The sequence below is a fragment of the Orbicella faveolata genome, unplaced genomic scaffold (genome assembly GCF_042242905.1).
Source record: "Orbicella faveolata isolate gen_17 unplaced genomic scaffold, um_ofav_v1 contig_1, whole genome shotgun sequence".
NCBI lineage: Eukaryota > Metazoa > Cnidaria > Anthozoa > Scleractinia > Merulinidae > Orbicella > Orbicella faveolata.
The window spans coordinates 6,029,805-6,050,876 of record NW_028301536.1 but is presented as its reverse complement, the minus strand read 5'-3'; the positions used below and the strand labels follow the sequence as shown (position 1 = coordinate 6,050,876).

The 21,072-nt window shown below is 39.6% G+C and overlaps 2 protein-coding genes across 3 annotated transcripts in view; one reads left to right on the top strand and one right to left on the bottom strand.

Moving 5' to 3' along the window:
- Nucleotides 1–6,307, top strand: part of LOC110064830 (BTB/POZ domain-containing protein KCTD9-like) — a 47,812-nt gene extending 41,505 nt beyond the window's left edge. For both annotated transcript variants that reach the window (XM_089297082.1, XM_089297026.1), the window contains exons 8-13: nt 134–201; nt 1,154–1,246; nt 2,043–2,192; nt 2,937–3,042; nt 4,097–4,230; nt 5,306–6,307. In XM_089297082.1, the coding sequence (XP_089153208.1) occupies nt 134–201; nt 1,154–1,246; nt 2,043–2,192; nt 2,937–3,042; nt 4,097–4,230; nt 5,306–5,470 (716 nt within the window). In that variant the 3' untranslated portion in view covers nt 5,471–6,307. The remainder of the gene's footprint in view (nt 1–133; nt 202–1,153; nt 1,247–2,042; nt 2,193–2,936; nt 3,043–4,096; nt 4,231–5,305) is intronic.
- A 629-nt stretch (nt 6,308–6,936) lies between these two features.
- Nucleotides 6,937–19,956, bottom strand: LOC110065056 (uncharacterized). Its single transcript, XM_089295848.1, has 8 exons — nt 19,792–19,956; nt 17,527–17,595; nt 15,963–16,124; nt 14,945–15,022; nt 14,566–14,633; nt 11,912–12,037; nt 8,227–11,469; nt 6,937–7,746 (listed from the first exon to the last, which is right to left on the bottom strand). Exons 2-7 carry the CDS (start codon nt 17,591–17,593, stop codon nt 8,242–8,244), a joined length of 3,729 nt encoding a protein of 1,242 aa, XP_089151974.1. The 5' UTR covers nt 17,594–17,595; nt 19,792–19,956; the 3' UTR covers nt 6,937–7,746; nt 8,227–8,241.
- Between the last annotated feature and the right edge of the window lie 1,116 nt (nt 19,957–21,072).

Below are 21,072 nucleotides of genomic sequence, written 5' to 3'. Positions count from 1 at the left end.
TGTACAATAGAGAACTACAGTGTATGCTGTCTACGACATAAAATTTTCTGTTAAGTCTAAAATAGGTTTTTACTAAAAATAAAAAAAAGTGTTTTAAAGTCACGTTGGGTTCTGTTTTGGTCATTTATAACAGGAGTTCTGGAAGAAGCCAAGTTTTTTGGGATCTCAAGTGTCTTGGAGCAGTTAGAAGAAATGGTGAAGGTACTCGTTGGGAAGTTTTACGTTTGTCATTGTGGCTTGTTTCCTTGGCAGGAAAATGAGCCCTTCCTTGCAAAAGTGCCCAAGGAAAGAAATACAGTGGGCGCTTTCCATTCAACCTAAAACTCTGGTTATTTCTGGTAATTTCCTGTGTCGAATCACTCGAATGCAACAATATTTTCCGGAATTTTCGTTAAAAATGACAACCTTGCGAAAACTTTTTACCAGGAATGTCTGTCCCTTCTGGAATTTTCGGCTGAATGGTTCGTTTCGAATGTCTACGATTTTTGGTTGAATGAAAAGCGGCCATAGATTGAGGTTGTGCCGAGAAAAAAATCGAAAAAGGGATGATAAGAGAAGTAAATGCTCCTTAATCGCTCTTCTCCCGACAGCATTTGATTGCTAAAACTCATTGAGATAAAATCCAGGTTGAAATTCTATTTAAAACGTGCTGTGATTAAAAGCTCACAAAATTCGAGTTCTTATCGACGAGGCTGCTGCCTTCGGTCGCAATATTGTGATTTCTCTCCGTTTTCAGACCTCTTTGCTGTACATGGACCTGTGTTTTACAATGAGTGACACTTTTACCCCATTTCCATCGCCATCCTGCTGTGCTTATCATTCGTGAAAAGAGAGTGATCTTTACTGACCTCAAACTTTTGGCTCTTCGGGTATAATACTCAAGAAGAAATTTTCCCAAAATTCCATATTTGTGGGTGGTTAAATGGCTAATGAGCTGATACATTTTTGTAAAATTTTGATTTTTTATAACTCATGTCGCTGCACAACTTCTTTGAGAGAGTTTATCCTTCTTTACCCTTTCAATATTGAGAACTTCCATGTAAAATGTTTGTAGCTTCATCAGTAATTGAATCGCTTATGCTGATGAGGTAGATATTGGAAGCAAAGATTCTCCTGTAACCTTACTAGTGTGTATTGCTTTTGTTTATTGCAGAGTATGGAGAGGTCGGATGATGCTCCTCTTTCAAGGAGTGAATTTGTGAAAATTTTATTATCAACGCCGTCAAACTGTGAACTCCGATGTCAGGTACATGTAACTCCAAAAAACACATGTAAGCTCTCAGTATTTCATTTATATCTCGTGCAATGCAAAACCCAGTGCCGTAAAATGATGTTGGTAGCCTCCCTTCTCCGAAAATGGCTTCCTTCCCCCCCCCCCCCCCTCCCCGCCCCCTCTCTGGTCCCTAACTCTCGGGCACAAATCTTTCCGATAAGCCTCCAACCTCTCTCATCTCCCCGCTCTTGGAGGGCGGAAGATAAGAGACACTGGGAACGAGGTTTATAAGCCTCTAGCTTCCGGATATAGCCAGTGGAGCTACGTCACAGTTTTCGCATCTTGAAAAGTTTAGCTTGAATTTTTCAAGTTCGTTGTTTGTAAATGTAATCCGTGTTAATCTTCTCCATCCTTAAACATCCTTGTTCCTTGATGTTTTGTTATTATCTCTTTAGTGTTTTCCTCTTTTAGTAAACGGGTCCTTCAATTTAAGGGTAATTTTGTACGTGGCTGAAATCACTCAAAAAACCGCGACTGAGCTCCTTTAAGGGCCCGCTCAGAAAGAAAGAGTACCATGTTTTCTTTCAATTACGTGTACATCTTCATAAGCCTGCTACTGTAGAGCCTTTTTGCACTTTTTCAAGTCGCTGGAATTTGCTCAGAGACTTGTATTTTCCATTCGACGACTGTAAAACACGATTCAGTGTTGCTTCATATGGCGTGGTGTAGATAGTTTTACACGTCTCTCTTGTATTGTGCAAATCTAGTTAAAACTATTTAAAAGTTACTTCGATTCATCTCTTTTTTTCCTTTAATTTAAATGTTGCAGGGAATCAATTTAGACTCGGCAGATCTTTCCAAGCTAGATCTGCGTTTCATTAATTTCAAAATGGCGAATCTTAGAAAAACGGACCTTGCACACGCCAATCTCTCGAACTGCTGTCTGGAACGAGCCAATCTCTCTGGAGCTCATATGGATGTAAGTAGCTTGAAAAGTGATTATGATCTAACTTTTTATTGCAATGCGACTTATATAGCAAGAAGAACGGCGGTATGGAGAATCGATACTGTGTAACACCACATTCTGAAATCCCCATCTGTACAATCCTTTTAATAAAATTTTACCCCGTTTGCACGGCCATTTAAACCAGTTATGTTCATTTTTTTCATTGTTAATATTGTATGAACTGATTGAAGATTTTTTTTTTTACAAACTGATAGTTTTATCAGTCACTGATAAGTCAAGTGACTGGTGTTTGTTTTGTTTTGTTTTGTTTTGTTTTTTTAATTATATCTGCATTTCGGATGCTTATTAAAGACTAGTTGTTTAGAAGTGGTATATCTGTTAAGACGTCACTCAATTTGGCCCAGTCATGAAATTTGATTCTACCTGGTAATACGGCCACCCCGTGAATACGGCCAAATTTTCATGGCCCGTTGATGACCGTTTTAACGAGGTTCCACTGTAGTTTCATTAGTTAACTTAGTACTCGAAATTTTCGCGAATGCCTTTATACAATAATTTTCCTCTCACTGTATTTATTGTATTTATTCTGCATTGTTTTCGGAAACTAAGTCAACTGGTTTTCGTGAATCCATTGTACGCACTGCTTCTTAGAGTCAAAACTAGAAAACCTAAAGGATTAAAATAATTGTTGAATCATTTTCCTTTCCTGAATATTAATGAAATCTTCCTGTTTCCTTTTCGTTGTACCCTTTCAAGGGAGCCATTCTCAGCTGTACGCGTCTTCAGAGGGCCCAAATGGAAGGAGCCTCCCTTCGAGGTTGTAATTTTGAAGACCCTGCTGGAACCAGGGCTAATTTAGAGGGTAAGATGGTAACCTGTTTGACAAGTTTTCCAACCTAGCTTGTATTCGTGACTCAAAACTCGTCTAACCGTACCTTTTGATTCGAAAATGCTCATTGAAGACATTTAGAGGCCATTTAGGCGCCATTTTGTAATCCCAGCGTGCTTTGCTTTCGTCCTAGTTCCAGACTTTTCAGGTCAATTTTCTTCCGAAACTAAAGCGCAAAATCGTTGTAAAAGTTAGTGTGATGGATTCAGTGTAGCACAAAACCAAACTCGTCGAATCAGACTGATAAGTAGACCGGTAAATTTGAGCAGGCTCCCCGTCATGAACCCGTGGCATGCCAGTACTAGGACGGAAAATTCTTCACAGACGGGAAGCCCTTCTAAGTACAGTTTGAACTCGGCCTTTGAAAGACCTCTTGGCATTCCAGTTCGGAATGCCCAAAGGAAATTGTGAGACAACAACCAACGCTTACAAAACGCGCATCCCTATAATAGATCAAAATGTACGTTAACACTCTCTGCGACTAGACAACAAAATTTCACTGTCGGGGTGACCTAAATGCCGCTTCATGAAGGAAAGCTTGGCGTAAAAGCTTTACAGAATGCGTTCTTTTGATGAGTTTGTAGACATTCTTCGGCGTCTACTCCGGTCTAATGCTTACAAAAATGCTATAGACTCACAACGAGCCATCACGTCAAATTAGAGATCGAATAATTTTACCTTCTACTGACGCGTCTTTGGTTTTGTATGGGTCATCACAGCTTGAGTGAGGTCTGGAACCGAAAAGTCTTCGGAAACCCTTGGGTCACTATATTACTGTCGGCTGGAGATCGGTTGTCCCGGGAGGGTAGGAATTCGCTCGGTGTTGGTGCGCCTCGCATGAGCAGTCTCCCGTCTTTAAATCCGAAAGGCTTCCATAAAAAAAGACCTGTAGATAGCATTTCCTTTTATTTGGTACCAGCCGGCCTCGTGAGTAGACTTAATCGATAAATACTGACTGCGGGAAAATAGAGCTTATAACTTATTATCAGTATCAAACTTGCTTAGTAAAAGATGTCTTTTCTTCCAGGTGTGAACTTGAAGAATTCTGACCTAGAAGGAAGTCAGCTGGGAAATGTAAACCTTCGTGTCGCTACTCTAAAAGGCGCCAATCTTCAAAACTGCATTTTACGGGGAGCGGTGCTAGCAGGCGCTGATTTAGAGGTCAGATATACATCTTATTGACTAAGTGGGAGGGCCGATCTGGAAAAGCATCGGTACTGGATACACGGATACTGTTTAAGATCTGAGACCTTATAGGGGTTTTTCGGGACACGGGATATTTAGGTAAAAAATTAACGGGATACGGGAACGTAGAAACTCTTGTTCATAGGCAGGAGTGTCATAGATCATCGTAGCGTGATTAAAAATATAACACAAACAGCGGTAATAAACAGTGTATTCCATCGCATCAATTGCAATACAGAGCTTGAAGTTTCGTATGCTAGTCAACATATATTTTCAAGAGTGACCATTACAAATTTTTGAAAACGATTTATATCGTAAATATTAGAGGTCTGGTGCCCGTTTCGCGAAGGTCCCGAAAAGCCGTAGCAAAATCTCAAACCTTATGACTTCAGAGCTGTTTTAAGCACATATTCTTAATATGAGCAGAGGTTCCCTTCATATAAGAAGTTTCAGGCGTATACACCTCTCTGTCTTTAAATACCGATTGACTAAAAATGGCTTTGCACCCCGAAAAGTTTCCGGGGCTTTCGAGAAACGGGCCCCTGGAACCTATACTGGGAAAAATGTTTTGGGGGAAATGTTTTGGGGAAAAAAATCAATGGAATATGGGATATTTAGATCAGATAAGACGGAACTGATAGAGTAGGAAAATTGGTAATATTTGCACTTGGAATCAAAGGGATATGGGATATGTAGGCCAAAAATTAACGGGATCTGGGATACTCAGACACCCCCCCCCCCCCCCTCTCCCCCTTTCAATGGGGCCTCAGGATCGAGGTGCTATCTCCCAAACACGGTCCCCGGCAATCTTGGTTAATAAGAAATTTGTTAACCTTTGATGAATGAAAATGGCAGTGTTGTTGAATTTATGCTACGGAGACCAAATTTTAGATTACAACTGACAAGTCACCTGAGGCGGTACAGTAATAAGACCAAACTATTCCAGTCAAACGGAGGAAAATTTAAAATAAGATCTTTCCACTGATGTCCATGTAGGATTGAACGCAGTTATACGACTTTTAACAATGTCCTTCTCTGCATTTTCCTGTAGAATTGTAACTTAACAGGTTGTGACCTGCAAGATGCAAATCTTCGAGGCGCCAACATCACTGGAGCGACGATCGCTGAAATAACAGGACCTCTACACATGACAGCTTTTGTTAGAAACCAGCTCCCAGGCTCCGCTCTCTCTGTATCCTCGACGCCAGAGTCTTAGGCGAGAGGTTAAGCAACGGTCATGAGTGGAGGCGAAGGCCTAGAAGCTGTCATTTTAATGCCAGTCGCGTCTCATTTCGAAATGTTTTGCGGTTACGAGATGAGACCAAAAAAAAGAAATGCGGTTTTGAAGCAAAAAGAAGACTACCGATCACAGGGAAGCTTTTAAAGTCAATTGATCATGCAGTTAAAAGAAACAACAGTAATCTCGATACCAAGGACGTGTTTGAGTGGCAGATTATCCCTAGGGAAACCCTAAGGAAACCCTAAGGATAAGTACAGTGAAACATCCTTTCAGTTTCGCCAGCTGGACCTGGTTAGTTGCGACCTTTTCAGTTTCAAAATTTCAATTCTCCAAACCGATTGTCATACATTTCCTTTCATGTTACTTCTGAGAACATCGTGTTACATCAAGAAGGTACATATATCTCTGAGTCTAGGACAATTTTTAGTCTCAAAGTTCTGTCGATTTGACAATGTGCAAGATTCGATATTAATGACTTTTGGAAATGGACGTCAACACCAATTCAGCCAGAAGTCAGTCTTTTAACGCCACATTGAATAAGAATTTACTCCTGTTTTTACAAGGGAAACTTTCAAGCTAATTTACCTTCCTATTATGCTGTGTATTTCCTCAAAAAATGACTTTGAGCACCTCTTAATAACTAAAGGAGCTTCGAAACCTAGTTCTAATCTACCTGAAAATATTATAACAGTATGTTGGTACCATCGGCTTTCAAACTCGTATGAAAATGTTATCTCGTGCAGTTTGAAAGCCATGTTTGAAACTAATGAAAAATTGACAATACCCCGCAATAGACCCTCATTCTCGAAAGCCGCCATGTTTTTTGTTTTTTGTTTTTTTGTTTTTAATTTTTTTTCCATAATTATGCAAAGTTGGTACTTGGTAATACTTTACTAAAATTCCAACTCGGCTCCGAGGCTCAGGGAAATAAAAGAAAATAAATTACATTTTAATTCCTCAACCTCGATGTTATTTTGTTTGTTTTATTCCCCTCAGCCTCAGACTCAAGTTAGAATTTTAATATATGGACATTGGCTTATTTTTTTAATATTCAGGGTGCGACATTTACGTTGTTCAGGGAACGACAATTAACGATTATTAACAATCTCTTACCTTAACACCCCTCTTCCTTACAGCCCCCCCCCCCCCCCGCCACTCCCTTCCTGCTTGCCTGTTCCCCTCCTTACCAAAGCTTGGTGCACAACACCGCTAAAATATCTTATTACGCCTGGAACGGTTGTTGTCAGAGAAGGTTTTAAACCTTCAGACGGGAAAAACAAGCGAGTGACGGTGGGGGATTAGTAAAATAGTAAGCGCAGCGTGAAACTCCGAGTCTCAATTCTGTGAAGTATTACAATATGAACGGACAAATTCTATTACGCCAAGCTCATATATTCCCAAAGCGGACTATGAAGTTGGAACTATTACTCAATTTACTACTGTTTGGTAACAAAACAGTTTTTATTATGGACCCATTAACGACTTATCAGGTTACAACCGAAGTCCGTCAGTTATTCCAAACAAAAAAAATAATAAAACGGATATCACTGGATATCACTCTCTTAAAGAAAAGTGACACAAAAATGACTTAAAAAATAAATTTTAAATTTTAAAAAAACCTGACTCCTCCAAGCGGGTTATACAATGACTAAGGAACCCAACACCTAATTGATTTTGAACATTTCTGAAAATACTGAAATGTTGCTATTTATATTATACCTGCGCCGTGAGACTCGCTACTTAGATAAAGCTACTGGAAAACCGCTCAAAAAAGACTTCATCGCTGTAATAATAAAATTAAAACACTTTGCTTCAGCTAGACGTTTAAATGGTTCTCAGGGTTGTAATGATAGATAAAATAACATACACTGCAGCGATGTCTGTCTGAGTTATTTGCTTTCTATCCCTGAGTGGGTTCTTATTAACGCTAAAATCAATATTTATCTTGATAATAATTCAAATAGATCGGCCTCATCGTACCGCTAACACCCGTGAACATTCAAGAAAGCTATATATATATATATTCTTGGGGAGGTTTATATCAATCATTTTCCCCGTAATAACTACGAAATCTTCCACTCCTTTTCACACTTTTGTACGTTAAAAGTCTTTCATCAGCGTATTGAGTCCTCTCTCTTGTGAGGAAGAGAGCTTCATATCAAGCCAACAAATGTACGTCAAGGATACACATCTTGGTCAAGATTCTGCCCATCGGTCACTTCCTCGCCATATACAATTTCTGCGTTCCGTACCTAAGGGGTAGATATATAAATCGTTTATCAAACTTCTTTATAAAGTAAATCGTACTGAAATCACAATGGTAAAACACAGTAAAGCAACATTCAATGCTAGCAGATCTTTCACATAGAGGAATCATTTCGTACAAAAAGGACTCGCACGTTACGCCACTCAGGATTTAAAGTTACTTATGCCTTAACTAAACATTGTAACAATTTTGTCGTATATAAAACTGTCATAACTATATTTGATGACCTCAAATTGCTGTTAAAAATGTATTATACATGTTGACACTCTGCCTTTTATAAGAAGTCAAATCAAAAACTGAAATTATGTTTCTGAGATTTTCTCCCAGGTTCCCGAGTGAGATTCAATGACCAGTGTAAAATCCGTCTCATATGTTATAATACCTCAACGCTCTTTCATTTCAACGCTGAGAGCAGTTACTAAAGCACAGATATTTCCATGTCACTACTACACGTAGTCCAACTTACATTTGAAAACGATTTTTAGTTTCCACCAAGGTTTATTGTGACGTCATCTCCAATCAACACAAACGGAGCCCAGTGATTCACTTCATTAAACTCGTCAGATTCTCTCATACATTTCATGGCTTTGTTCAATGATTCACTGGCACTGATCCCTTTTACCAAGTGTGAGTAAAACCTTTTCATGAACTCCAGAGTGGCCTCATCGTCAATCGCCCACAGGGACACCAGGACAGCACGAGCACCAGCACCCAGAAACGCTCGTGCAATGCCAACAACTCCTTCAGCCTTAATCTCTCCACGACCACTATGACAGCAACTTAACACCACCAGTCTTGCACGAATTTGAGCGCTCGTTACGTCTTTCATAGTTAAAAGGAAGTCTTCATTCGAAGGAATCTGGGATGCTCGTGTAGTGTTGGGTGCTAAGGCAATTTCTCCTGTTTCCATTCGACCATGCGCCGCAATGTGTATTAGAGCAGCCGAGGGAAGTCGTCTTAACACTTCATCCTTTGTTGCCTCTCCTCCAATGAGGGGTTTGGTGTTAAATATTCTCCCGATCGTCTGTACCTCTTTTCTGGCACATGGCAGCTGCTCCAGTACTTTTCCTTGGATAAGAACCTCTTGTACCCACGGGTCACCCACTAGAAGCACCCCCGTCTTGCAGTGGTAACCAGCCGGAGAATCTGTGATCAGTTTCAAACTTGTAAGGGACGGAATCACTCGGATCCTACAAACATCACATAAATACTTAGAATTAGAGTCCACGAATGCAGCATAAGGAGCCAGACACAAAGGACCTTCAGGAACCAATATAAGTTCATCAACATGGACCAAGTCTGCAACAGGTTCAATGATGACGTCATAAAACATTCTCAGAGCATTCATCTGGAACGGAACAGGCTTAGCTGGTGTCTGTGGAGACCTTCCGGTTGCCACCTGCCCATCTCCCTGCTTATCCAACGAGCGATCCTCGCATTTTATACTAGCTCTTACACCAATTTCTTGAGAAGCAGTCAGAATTAAAGTCTCCAGAAAGTCTTTCAAATTTACTGAACTGTGATCACTAAGTTCCTTTCTCCTCAATTCCACATCTTTTCCGTCGTGGACAACCCAGAAAACAATGTCTCGTTCATCAATTGCTATAAAAACGACAGACGATGGAAGGAAACGGAATGAATCGTATGTAGTTTCTTCCCGAGTGTGTAACTGATCGTAAGTTGTTTCGAAGCCATAGTTTAATTCCATGAGATCATTCAGAGCTTGTGCACGTCCTTCCTCAGCAGCGATTAGAGCCTCAACCACCTTGCCTTGTTTTAATAATAGGCGCCACAGAGAAGTGTATGCAAATTCATGCATATTGCGGTAGCTAATTTTCCACTCATCTTTACCTTTAAGATCATGTCTGACAATATTAAACATTCTCACACTTGAATAATAACAGTCAAGGGCTTTGGGATGAAACTCTGATAATTCAAAGCTCCTGCCAAGATTATAAGACAATTTTGCAGCTCCAGCTTTGTCTCCCACTTCTTGGACAATCTTTAAAGAACCTTCATGGTATTCAATGGCTGTTTTGAAATCCCCCAGAATTTGAGAAACAATGCCAAGATTACCAAGGGCGACTCCTTCTCCAACTTTGTCTCCCACTTCTTGGGCAATCTTTAAAGAACCTTCATGGTAGTCAATGGCTGTTTTGAAATGCCCCAGACTTTCATAAGCGTTGCCAAGATTACTAAAGGCGATTCCTTCTCCAGCTTTGTCTCCAATTTGGTTGGCAATTCTTAGATGACGTTCATGGTAGTCAATGGCTGTTTTGAAATCTCCCAGACTTTGATAGGCGTTGCCAAGACTACCATAGGCATTTCCTTCCCCAGCTTTATCTCCCACTTCTAGGGTTATTTTTAGATGACGTTCGTGGTGGTCAATGGCTGTTTTGACATCCCCCAGACTTTGATAAGCGTTGCCAAGATTACCATAGGCATTTCCTTCCCCAGCTTTATCTCCCACTTCTTGGGCAATTTTAAGACGACGTTCATGGTGGTCAATGCCTGTTTTGAAATCCCCCAGACTTTGATAAGCGATGCCAAGATTACCATAGGCATTTCCTACTCTGGCTTTATCTCCCACTTCTTGGGCAATTTTTAGATGGCGTTCATGGTGATCAATGGCTGTTTTGAAATCCCCCAGACTTTGATAAGCGTTGCCAAGATTACCATAGGCATTTCCTTCCCCAGCTTTATCTCCCACTTCTTGGGCAATTTTAAGACGACGTTCATGGTGGTCAATGGCTGTTTCGAAATGCCCCAGACTTTCATAAACGTTGCCTAGATTACCATAGGTCTTTCCCACTCCGGCTTTATCTCCCACTTCTTGGGCAATTTTTAGATGACGTCCATAGTAGTCAATGGCTGTTTTGAAGTCCCCCAGCCTTTGATAAGTGTTGCCTAGATTACCATAGGCCTGTCCTACTCCAGCTTTATCTTCCACTTTTTGGGCAATTTTTAGATGGCGTTCATGATAGTCAATGGCTGTTTTGAAATCCCCAAGACTGTGATAAGTGTTGCCAAGATTACCACAGGCCATTCCTTCCCCGGCTTTATCTCCCGCTTCTTGAGCAATTTTTAGATGGCGTTCATGGTAGTCAGTGGCTGTTTTGAAATCCCCCAGACAAATATAATCGTTACCAAGATTGCCATGGCCCATTCCTTCCCCGGCTCTGTCTCGCACTTCTTGGGCAATTTTTAGATGACGTTCATGGTAGTCAATGGCTGTTTTGAAATCCCCCAGACTTTGGTAAGCGTTGCCAAGATTACAATAGGCATTACCTTCCCCGGCTTTGTCTCCCACTTCTTGGGCAATTTTTAGTTGACGTTCATGGTAGTTAATGGCTGTTTTGAAATCACCCAAACGTTGATAAGCTTTGCCAAGATTACCATAGAAATTTCCTTCTCCGGCTTTATCTTCCAGTTCCTGGGAAATTTTCAGGTGGCGTCCATAGTGGTCAATGAGTGTTTTGAAATCTTCCAGACTTCGATAAGCAATGCCAAGATTACCACAGGCCATTCCTTCTGCAGCTTTGTCTTCCTGTTCTTGGGCAATTTTTAGAACACGTTTGTCGTAATCAATAGTTGTTTTGTAATCCCCCTGTCTGTGATGGGCGTTTCTAAGATTTCCGTTGGCGTTTCCTTTTCCACATTTGTCCCCCACTTCGTTTTTCGAAATTTTTAGTAAAGAATCTGCCTTTTTCTATTGGCAAAAAAATCTTGATTAGTGACAAAACTGCAAACATCGATAGATGCTGTTTAACAAAATACAGTCAGTTACATTAAAATACCAACACGTGATGACAAAACATGATCTAATTGGGTATCAAATGTTGAAAAAATATTTGGTCTTCAGGCTTTAAAGTGTGATCAAATGGTTATGCTTCCTCAGTTTCATAAATATCACGTTAGTTACTAGAGAACTTTTTACCCAGAGCGCTCGACTTCTATAATGTAGCTTTCCGCTAAAATATCCCAGTCAACATGCGCTGGTAAGTGTTTTTTTTATATAAGGCTAGAATTTTTTGTGAGATGATATACGAGAATTAAGGCAACAACATTATTAAGATAACGTTCTGCTTTTCCATTAAAGCCTCAAGAATATTTTCTTGTACCAAACCTCTTTTTATTACAACAATGTTTACCTGGCCTATTGCAGTGTGAGTGACAATCATGCTCTTCATGTTCTGTCGCTTTGTTTCTTGTGATGTATCAGGTTCACTGAGACACTTGATCTGTAAATCAACTAATGTCTTGTTGTTCTTGTCAATCTTTTTGTGGTCATGAAAATGATCGAAACGACAAATAAAATAGATTTCTTGATATTTACCTAAATTCTTGCTAAATAAAAGGGCATGTGAAAAGTGAACTGATCAACATGACAGTGCGTGGAACAAAGGAAAAAATCTGAGTGCCCGTCAGGAATCGAACCCATAACTTTCCGAACATCGGGCGGGCGCTCTATCCACTGAGCTACGAGGACACATGGAAAGTAAGGTCGTTTAACTGAGTTTATATGTGACAGGCGTCCAGCATACTGCTAGGATCGGCACTGACAAAGTCATCGTGAGTGCGATAATTGAATGAAGACGGTGAATTTTTTCAAGCTCGGTAATGAAACTTTTTCCCATGCTCGTGTCATGTTGATCAGTTCATTTTTCATATTTCATTGCCGAGCTTAAATTTCACCATCTTTATTCAATTATCACACTAAAAGGGAATGTTAGCCCATTTTTATTTCATAGAAGTTTCCTAAATTAATCGAGTTTCAATAAGTGCCTGTAATATGCAGTTTTATAAGAATGTCTGGATTTACGAAAAGGGTGTTAAAGAAATTACACTCGAGCGTAGTTGTCTTTTAGCTCTCTAAAGTAGACATTGTACATGCAACATGTGCAAGTATTGAAAGTAATGATTTTTTTTTGAGTAACACGTCTTAACAAATTACACGTATCACAAATTACAAATTACAATAACAAAGTACTCTGGTATGGCTACTCCAATACTACAATGTACATTACTTATTTACATCAGGTGTTACTTACTTACATTAGGAAAACGAATAACATAAAGTAATTAATTAATTCTGACAACACACATTAGCTACAATTAAATCAAACAGGATAAAAAGCAAGATATAAAAAAAAGAGAGAAAGAAAAACAATAAAAGGAAAGGAAAACTTAAAATTACAAAATAAACAAAAAAGCAAACAAACAACTAATAGGCTGATTTAGCAAGAGAACGGGAACGTCACTCGACGACGGCGCGCGCAGTAAAAAAAATTGAAAGTAATGTTGCTGTAGTGCCAATTACTCTGGGCCGAGCCAATAACTCATATTTATTCAGATTAACACATCGTTAATTACAAAACTTAATCCTCTGAGCAACGTCTGAACTCCTAAACGATTCGAAGTTATTGAGCCTGAATTCCGAGGTTGGCACCAGGTAAACACCTTGAAAACCGTACCCTCCCATGGCGAAAGGAAATGCGTCTGCGTAATCTATAGTCCGCGGTAAGAATAACCTTATGTAGCAAATATGAACTGAAACCTCAACTGGGACTTTTGTTTCTGGTCTTTTTTCTGGTGTTCTTCCCTATTTTAGTTTTTGCTTGCTTGGAGTGATTTGTTGGCCTTCAGGGATCATGAAATCCACGCGTGGATAGCTTAGTGGAAAAGAAGGCACTTTTCTTTCAGCACTTTTTTACAGGTACAGCATTAGCACCGTAATTAACGATCAGTAAATACTCAATTTTGACACCAGAAGCATCAAAAATTAAAACGGTATCAAAGAAACTTCACCCCAGTGTAAACTGCAAAGTAGAAAATATAATAACTCCAAGCAATATCAGCCTTTTTTGCTGCACGCTCTACTCTATTTTCTTGGTCCTTTTCTATTTATTTATCTTTTATGATCGGTTTGGCGTGATTTGTAGGTTCCAAGAGGTCGTCAAATCCAAGTGTGTAGCTCACATAGTGCAAAAGAGGGCATTTTTTCTTAGCAGTGTTTTCATGAACCTCGTCATATATACAGTGTAATAAAGCTTATCATAACCCTAGGTTATAAACCAACCGATCTGGTGCTAAATAACAACTAGGTTTGGAGCTCGAGAATTCTACGGAGTGGCAGATGATGAGGCCGAGGGCCAAATCAACTATCACCTCATGGAACTATCGTCTAGAAAGCAAATAATATTTCTTTAGTAGCATTCTGACCAAATTTCCTTCAGAAAAAGATTTCCGAGTATTTCCGGTTTAACGAGGAATGCATGTTTCGCTGCTCGTAGTTTAGAAGTTAGCAACTAGATCGAGGAAAGCAAATATGTCTTCGCGTTTAGAACGAAGAATAGGTATTAAATTTTGCCAGTTCTTTCTCGTTAAAGGACGAGTATCACAGTAGCTGTACTCAGTATAAATAATTTCCAGTATACAAGTTTGTGTTAAGAAAGAGGAGCGTCTATGTATCTGTTCTCTATTCCGAGAACGAGGAACGGACAGTTTACGCGACTGATATAAAGGGTTATGTGGCCGACCACGGACTGCAGACCACGATTGCCGCCGTATTTAGTGTAAGTGACTGCGGACCACGGTAGCAGGATGTGATGAGTAATATTTCATTGGAAGGGTATTCTGAAGTTTAACTAAGAGCTGTTAGGCCCGATTTCTTGCTCGGGTTAAAACTTAAACTCACTCATGCTGTCTAATAACTTACTCAGTGAGTAAGTTGTCCTTGTAATAGGAATTGTATCTTTTAACAAAGGAAATGAATATGACACCATGTTTAAGATTCAAAGGATACTGCCAATCCCTTATCACACCAGGACGTGGCTTCTTCATAACGCTTTAGCTTTACACAAGCACCAGCTCCTGAAAAATGAACAGTAGTATTTGCCTTAAAGCACTATTGTTACTTCTGACAGGTTACCAGAATAGTGACAATAAAAAAGACTACATTGTACAGGAACAGGCTATCGAACAGATAAATCGAGGATATCACTGTAAGAAGACAATTTGAGGAAAGGCGGCTTAACTAACAGTAAAATAAGTCTTCCTGTTACTTACAGCTAACTGCTTTAGTGAAAGGCCTATGAACTTACACTCAGCAGTTTTCTGCTAATTCATATAGACTTATCATACACAAGTCAGCTATAAATGGTAGTCAAGAACTTTTTAATTACCTTTTTCAATGGGTTTAATGAAAGTTGGTTCCAAAGTAACAGCGGTTGTTGCATCATTCAGTGTTTCCTGGTAATTTCCTAGCAAATATAAATAAAATTACTCTTCATGCTGTAGAAATGATGAAGGCAACGATAGAGTAAAATGAAGTAACAATATTACAACTACCTCCCAGTGTTTTAAATGAAATTAAACTGATAAATTGAATTTCGAAAGTTGTCCAGCCCATGGCGAGAACCAAACGTAATCTTTTCTATAAACTTTTAACCTTGAACAACGTCTGAAACTTGAAGGACACAATTAAAGGAAAAAGCTGTTCGAAAGATATAAATTATCTTAAGTAGACAACAACGGCATATTTTAGTTTACGACCAAAGATCTCAAGTAATCAAGTACACGACCCGTAAATTAGTTTTGACTGACTTGGTAACTACTCACGCTCAAAGCGCGGCAAAAATGATAAGAAACCGATAAAAGGGAACCATTTTAATGTTATAGATAGTTACACAAGAGAAAATGTGAGCCCAACACCCAATAGTGCTTTTAAAACATTTTCCCAATGAAACGAGAACTACAGTATCTTACATTGCGCAAGTTCAGTTGTAAGAGATGTACTTCAGCCACTTAATACGAGAGACTGGTCGTAATATGGCTACCTAGGTTATTAATCCTTTGTTTTGTTTGGATCAAGGATCTCCAGAAACAGCTCTGCAAACATCATTATTCTCTATTCGTACATTGTCCAGTCGATGTCTTATTTTACCCTTTTCAATCGTATAACACGACAATATTATAACTTGATCATCTTTGAAAACAAGTATGATATAGAAAGACAGACTGGACATCCAACAACCTTTGTTTTTCATATTTGGGTATATTCTTTTCCAGCCTCTTCTGAGAAGGAGCCACGAATATAGCGGCGCTGTTTTATATCCTATAATCAGTAAACAGAAGCTCTGGATTTTACAGGCTAAATAAAGAACTAATAAACACAGTGTGAAATATAAAATCAGATCTTACCGAAACGGAAATAAGCAGTAGCTCTGTTACTGTACAGTTTGGCATTCAGTACGTCATCTTTGCAGTTCACTTGGATTCCTCGTGTGTAGAAGTATATGGCGTTACTAGCTTCTTTTCTTCTGTATTCTTTGTTACCTTCTTCTAAGTAGACTGTGGCTATCGCTGAAAAACGAGACGGTGATTTAGTACATAACTGAAATTTTCCCAGGACGCCTATGCTTACACGGCAGGTATATTTTGCGGGGTGCAGGGTGCAGGGTGCAGGTCGAAATTTAATTATAACTGGAAAACCGCTGGCTCTTAGAAGAAACGTACAGGTGGTAGACCTACCGTGACTGTTACATGACTCTGTCTACAATCGCTCAGAAAGGTGGCTTCCACTTAAGTGCCAAACCGGCCGAAGAGATGGGAGGAGAGTATATTCCTATAATTTTAAGCCTGCAATGAATTATTGTTTTTGAAGAAACATCTGAAATATCACCTGAAATATCTGCTGAATTTGGTTTCTTCCCTGTGAGTACCAAAATGAAAGCACACTGAGCTTGCGCAAGTATATTCCGTCGGTTAAAATCTTGTTATTTCATTTCTTTATTTGTTTGCTTCATTTGTGATGGCAATCTTCTGTTGTTGAGGGAAGACCCGAGCCAAGTCTGGAATCGATGAAAACATCTGTGGAGCGGCCATCCAGATAGCTTTCAAGAGATTTCACTAGTCTTAGCGTGTCGATCGATAAGTACTTATCGCGACACTTATCGCGGATCGATCGTGTTTTCACCATGTGAAAGAGGCGAACTACTTTATGTAAGAAACCCTGACGAGTATGGAGGTTATTAATTATTTTTAGTGCCAGCGGTTTTCCAGTTATAATTAAATTTCAACCTACGACCTGCACCCTGCAACCTGCAAAATATACCCGCGGATGCTTACCGACAAATTAGCTGATTCGTTTCCCTTTATACTGGAAAGTATGCCATGGCTGGAAGGTTAAAATGTTCCGATTTCCTAGCAAGTACCATTAAGATATATTTTCTTAAAACTCAAGTTCCCATTCCCAGAGCCTTTGCGTGTTCAGTCAAAACATTCTCATCCCAAGAGTCTTTAAGGTCAGCGGTGACGCTTTACCCGGAATCAAGAAATCTTACTGTTTGATTGTGTGTATCCGCCCAAGTTCATAATAGTTTCTGAACATGCTTAGGAAGTGAAACTGCTGTGGCTAATGGCGGCTCAGCTTCCGATTTCAACTAGAGCTCCTGATACTTGGTGCTGACCAAGCAATCGAAAAATGTAAATAAATTTGATAACTTTGAAAGGCAACTTTGTACATTTTGTACATATTGCAAAAATTATTGCCCGTGTCTTTCGAACACGGAATCATCTTCTTTTTTCTCATACAGACGTAAACACTTCTACTTCATCGTTTATTGAACAAATTGATTTATTTGTAGGCGACGTGTTCCGTCTCAAGTTCTACAACATTTTTTATGGGCCATATATGTAGCCTTTTTCAATGACCATTTTATAATGTTATATTATTAACTTGACATGTTTTGAGGTTGGGATTTACCTTTTAAAGTGTCATCATCAAAATCCAGCTGAGCACCAGAAGGTGATGTGACTTCACCTTCGGCCATTACTGAAAAAAAGGAACCACATAAAAGAAAAAAAAATTTTTTTTTCATTATTTAAATTTTGGTTTTTGCGCTTTTGTGCTTTTCAAGCCGAAATTTCCATAGAACTTTCTGGACCCAAATTCTTTTAGAAGCACATCCTAAGAGGGTCGTTCTCTAAACATTTGTCGACAGTGTTAAAACACAGGTGACTGAAGCGTACTATAAGGTTTGGCCTTCCTTCGACGACCAAAACTTCCGGTTTGACTTTTTGGAAATTTCCAGAGGCGAATAGAACGGCATTATCCATGGCTAACACAGAATTTGAATTTACTAAGAGAAATTATTTGTAAAAAGAATTTTGTTTCCCCAAACGTTGTTCATACGGTAGAACTTTCTGTGACTGCTTGTCGATCTGATTTGAACAGAATCCTTCTATTTTCAAGCAGACTTAGGCAATTGTTTACCGCTTGTTATCGCGAATTTAGATTGAACATGAATCTTTACGAAGCATTGCTGGGGTATTTTTGGAACGCGAAATAAAAATACTTCAGGGAAATTAGTAAAAAATAATTAAGGTTGCGCCGTGTAAATTAAAAAGGCGTCAAGTCGACCCTCAAAGAATTAATTTCTGAACGTCGAGTTTTGACCGTCGCTCGAGAGTCTACCACTGGCAAACGTCTAAACAGATCCACGAATAACAAACATTGGCATCAAAACAAATCACATTTAAAGCTTTTGTCCTGGTGAAGTCAAGTACAGACGCCCGTAGGCAATTCAGCATTGAACTGTGCAGTCACGGTCACTGACTTCACTGCTTGACTTGACGATAAGATTAATGACATGACTGTAAACTGAGTACTAAATAATAAAATAAATTTTAATCTAGGTCTATCGTCAACAGCGTCTGCGCCACGAGTACTTTGCGCCCTCTAACGAAAAATCATAAAGGCAACGTCTACATCAACAAAGCCTGATATTGCATGCTGGAACGATTGTACAACTTTTGCATTTTCTGACGGAGCCGAAGAAACAGGACAAAGCTCGAAACGCATCCAACAAGCGACCAAGTAAGGTCAAGTAATCGATCAACCGTCGCTCGTAAGTCGATGTTATTTTTGCCGTCTTCATCCTACCCAGAAGATTTTTTTTGTCTCTATTGTCCTCGTGTGTCCGCAGATTCTAGGGGGTAGTACGTACAAAGCAATAATTTCCAGTCGAACATCACAAAACAAACATGGCGTCGTATAGTCGAGGGTTTTTTAAGACTGTAAATTTCCGGGTTTTTTTTACGGAAACACAAAAAGCTGGTTTAAGATGCTCGAACGATGACAAGGAGGGTAATAATACCTTAAAGGCGATTATTTCGTCCTTCGGGTTCATGACACAGCCTTCCAGTCGAAAGAATGTCTGAAATCAAACGTCTCCCCGAATAAATTAAAACAAAACCGCACTGTGAATTGTTAAATACTAAGAAACCCTCCGATCGTTTCAAGAAGGGTTCGATTTGGCTGGATAAAATCACACACAACAACAACTGTAATTCAACATGGCCAACCGCTGACAATACATGACATGAATTACTTTTCATATTCTTAGAGAGACAAAAATGTGGCTTGTAATCGGGGCCGTAAAGAATTCAGAGGTCGTCAGGCTGGTTTTCACTAGCGACGGAGTAGTAGTCGGAGTCGTAATCAGAAGCGTAGAGTGATACGATCTGATGAAATTCAAACCGACTGAGTCGGAAGCAGAACACCCATTTCGATTATGACTCCGTCGCTCACGATCTAGTAAAAACTAGATTGCAGGAGTCAGAAGCAGAAGCAGAAGAATAATCCAATTACAATTAATGCTCCATTCTGGGCCTTGTGATTGGGACAATCTAGTTTTCACTGGATCATAAGCGACGGAGTCGTAAACGGAATCGGAAGAAATGGAAACGTTCTGATTCTTCCGACTCCGATTTCGTTGAGCATATGACTCTACTTATGACTCCGATTTTCGATTTTCACTAGGTCATAAGTGCTCTTACGTCTCCGACTACGACTGCGACTCCGACTCCGTCGCCGGTGAAAACCAGCCTTTCAAAATATTGTTTCCGAGCGACGACATAAAACCAATCTCAATCAATAACACTGCAACAAAACATTAACTTTCATGTACCTGCTCATCAATTCACCAAGGTGACCAAAGGGGAAAAAATATCGAACATTGACACTTACATCATACCTACGCTTGAACCAAAAAAATGTAACTCGCCTTGGAGTGAACAGAGCAGTTTTACACAACTGGTGCGGGTAAAGTGCTTGCAGTGCGAATGAACACACGCGCAGGCGGAAATTTTGTCGCGTTAGGAATTTGGGGGTTTTTCCCCTTTTCTCGGAACATTGCCCCCTGACCTTAAAAGGTTTTCACGTGATTAATGTGTAAACAAATGTTGTGACGCAGCAAGTCAGTAGTTTTTTACTTTTTCGACCTTAAAATTCAAATGCAGAACGAAAATTTAAACACTGAGAGAAATGCATCAAACTGAAGTAAGAAAATAGTGCTAACTCGGACTTCGGTCAGAAAATACTGTCTGATAAGTGTAAACAAGGCTGTGGAGGGCAATACATTACGTACAATCAGCTTCGCCCAAGAAAAAAATTCTCAGCAGGATGCGTAAAATGAAACCGCGACTTGTCACAGTGAGGCGAGAGATCTCAGTTATCACACGGCCGAAATTAATTATCGTTTTTTGATCCTGGTATGCAACAAAATAAACCAGACGCCACAATCCACGCGCGAGTCTTAATTGAAACACGAGAAGACTACGGCAATTTTCTTTCGCAAATATGCAACAAGTAAAGACATGAAATCGAACCGACTTCTTACTTGCGGTTCTCTGATTGCTGAGCATTTTTTATTGAACGCTTGCTGTTTTTGGATTCGCCGAATTTAGTCAACGGCAGAGGAAACTAAAAATACTGAAAGTAAAAGAAGAAGTGACGTTATGAAACTAAGTTTGAACGACATGGAGATAGGCTTCATTTCTTTGTTCGTTTTCTTTAATCAGCTAAAATTTATTAAAGCGTGCGTGAAGCATAAGTAAACTCGGTGACGTTGGTCACATAACTTGCGTGTAACGCAAACAGTTAGTTTCCAGTACCTCGCTCGTGTCCTGGCTATAGTTTTCGCAGACTGCAGAGGATTTGTGTACTCGCTTGTGATCGCTATTGTGTGTCAAAGGTAATTTCTTACTAACTGGGTAGTATTCTACTTTGGCGGGACTTTCAAGTTTCAAAAGCATCATGTTTTTGATTTGTAACTCACTTGAAGCATCGATATGGTGGGAGACGAACCGTCGTCCTCCTCCGCGTTTAACGTTTCCAGTCTTTCGAGGGTTACGAGTTCGTCGCTTGGCCCTCGAAAGCATTGGTACGTCCTTACCAAAGAAGTTTGTTGAGGTTACCCGAAGGATTTCGCCAGGAATGAAATTTTTAAGTCATTTCGAAACGAGCTTC

Coding starts and splice junctions, on each gene's coding strand:
- LOC110065056 (XM_089295848.1), bottom strand. CDS start 17,593: ATGGCCGAAGGTGAAGTCACATCACCTTCTGGTGCTCAGCTGGATTTT. Junction 14,634..14,944: donor CATTAAACCCATTGAAAAAG/GTAATTAAAAAG, acceptor TTCATTTTTCAG/GAGCTGGTGCTTGTGTAAAG. Junction 12,038..14,565: donor GGTGTGATAAGGGATTGGCA/GTATCCTTTGAA, acceptor GACCACAAAAAG/ATTGACAAGAACAACAAGAC.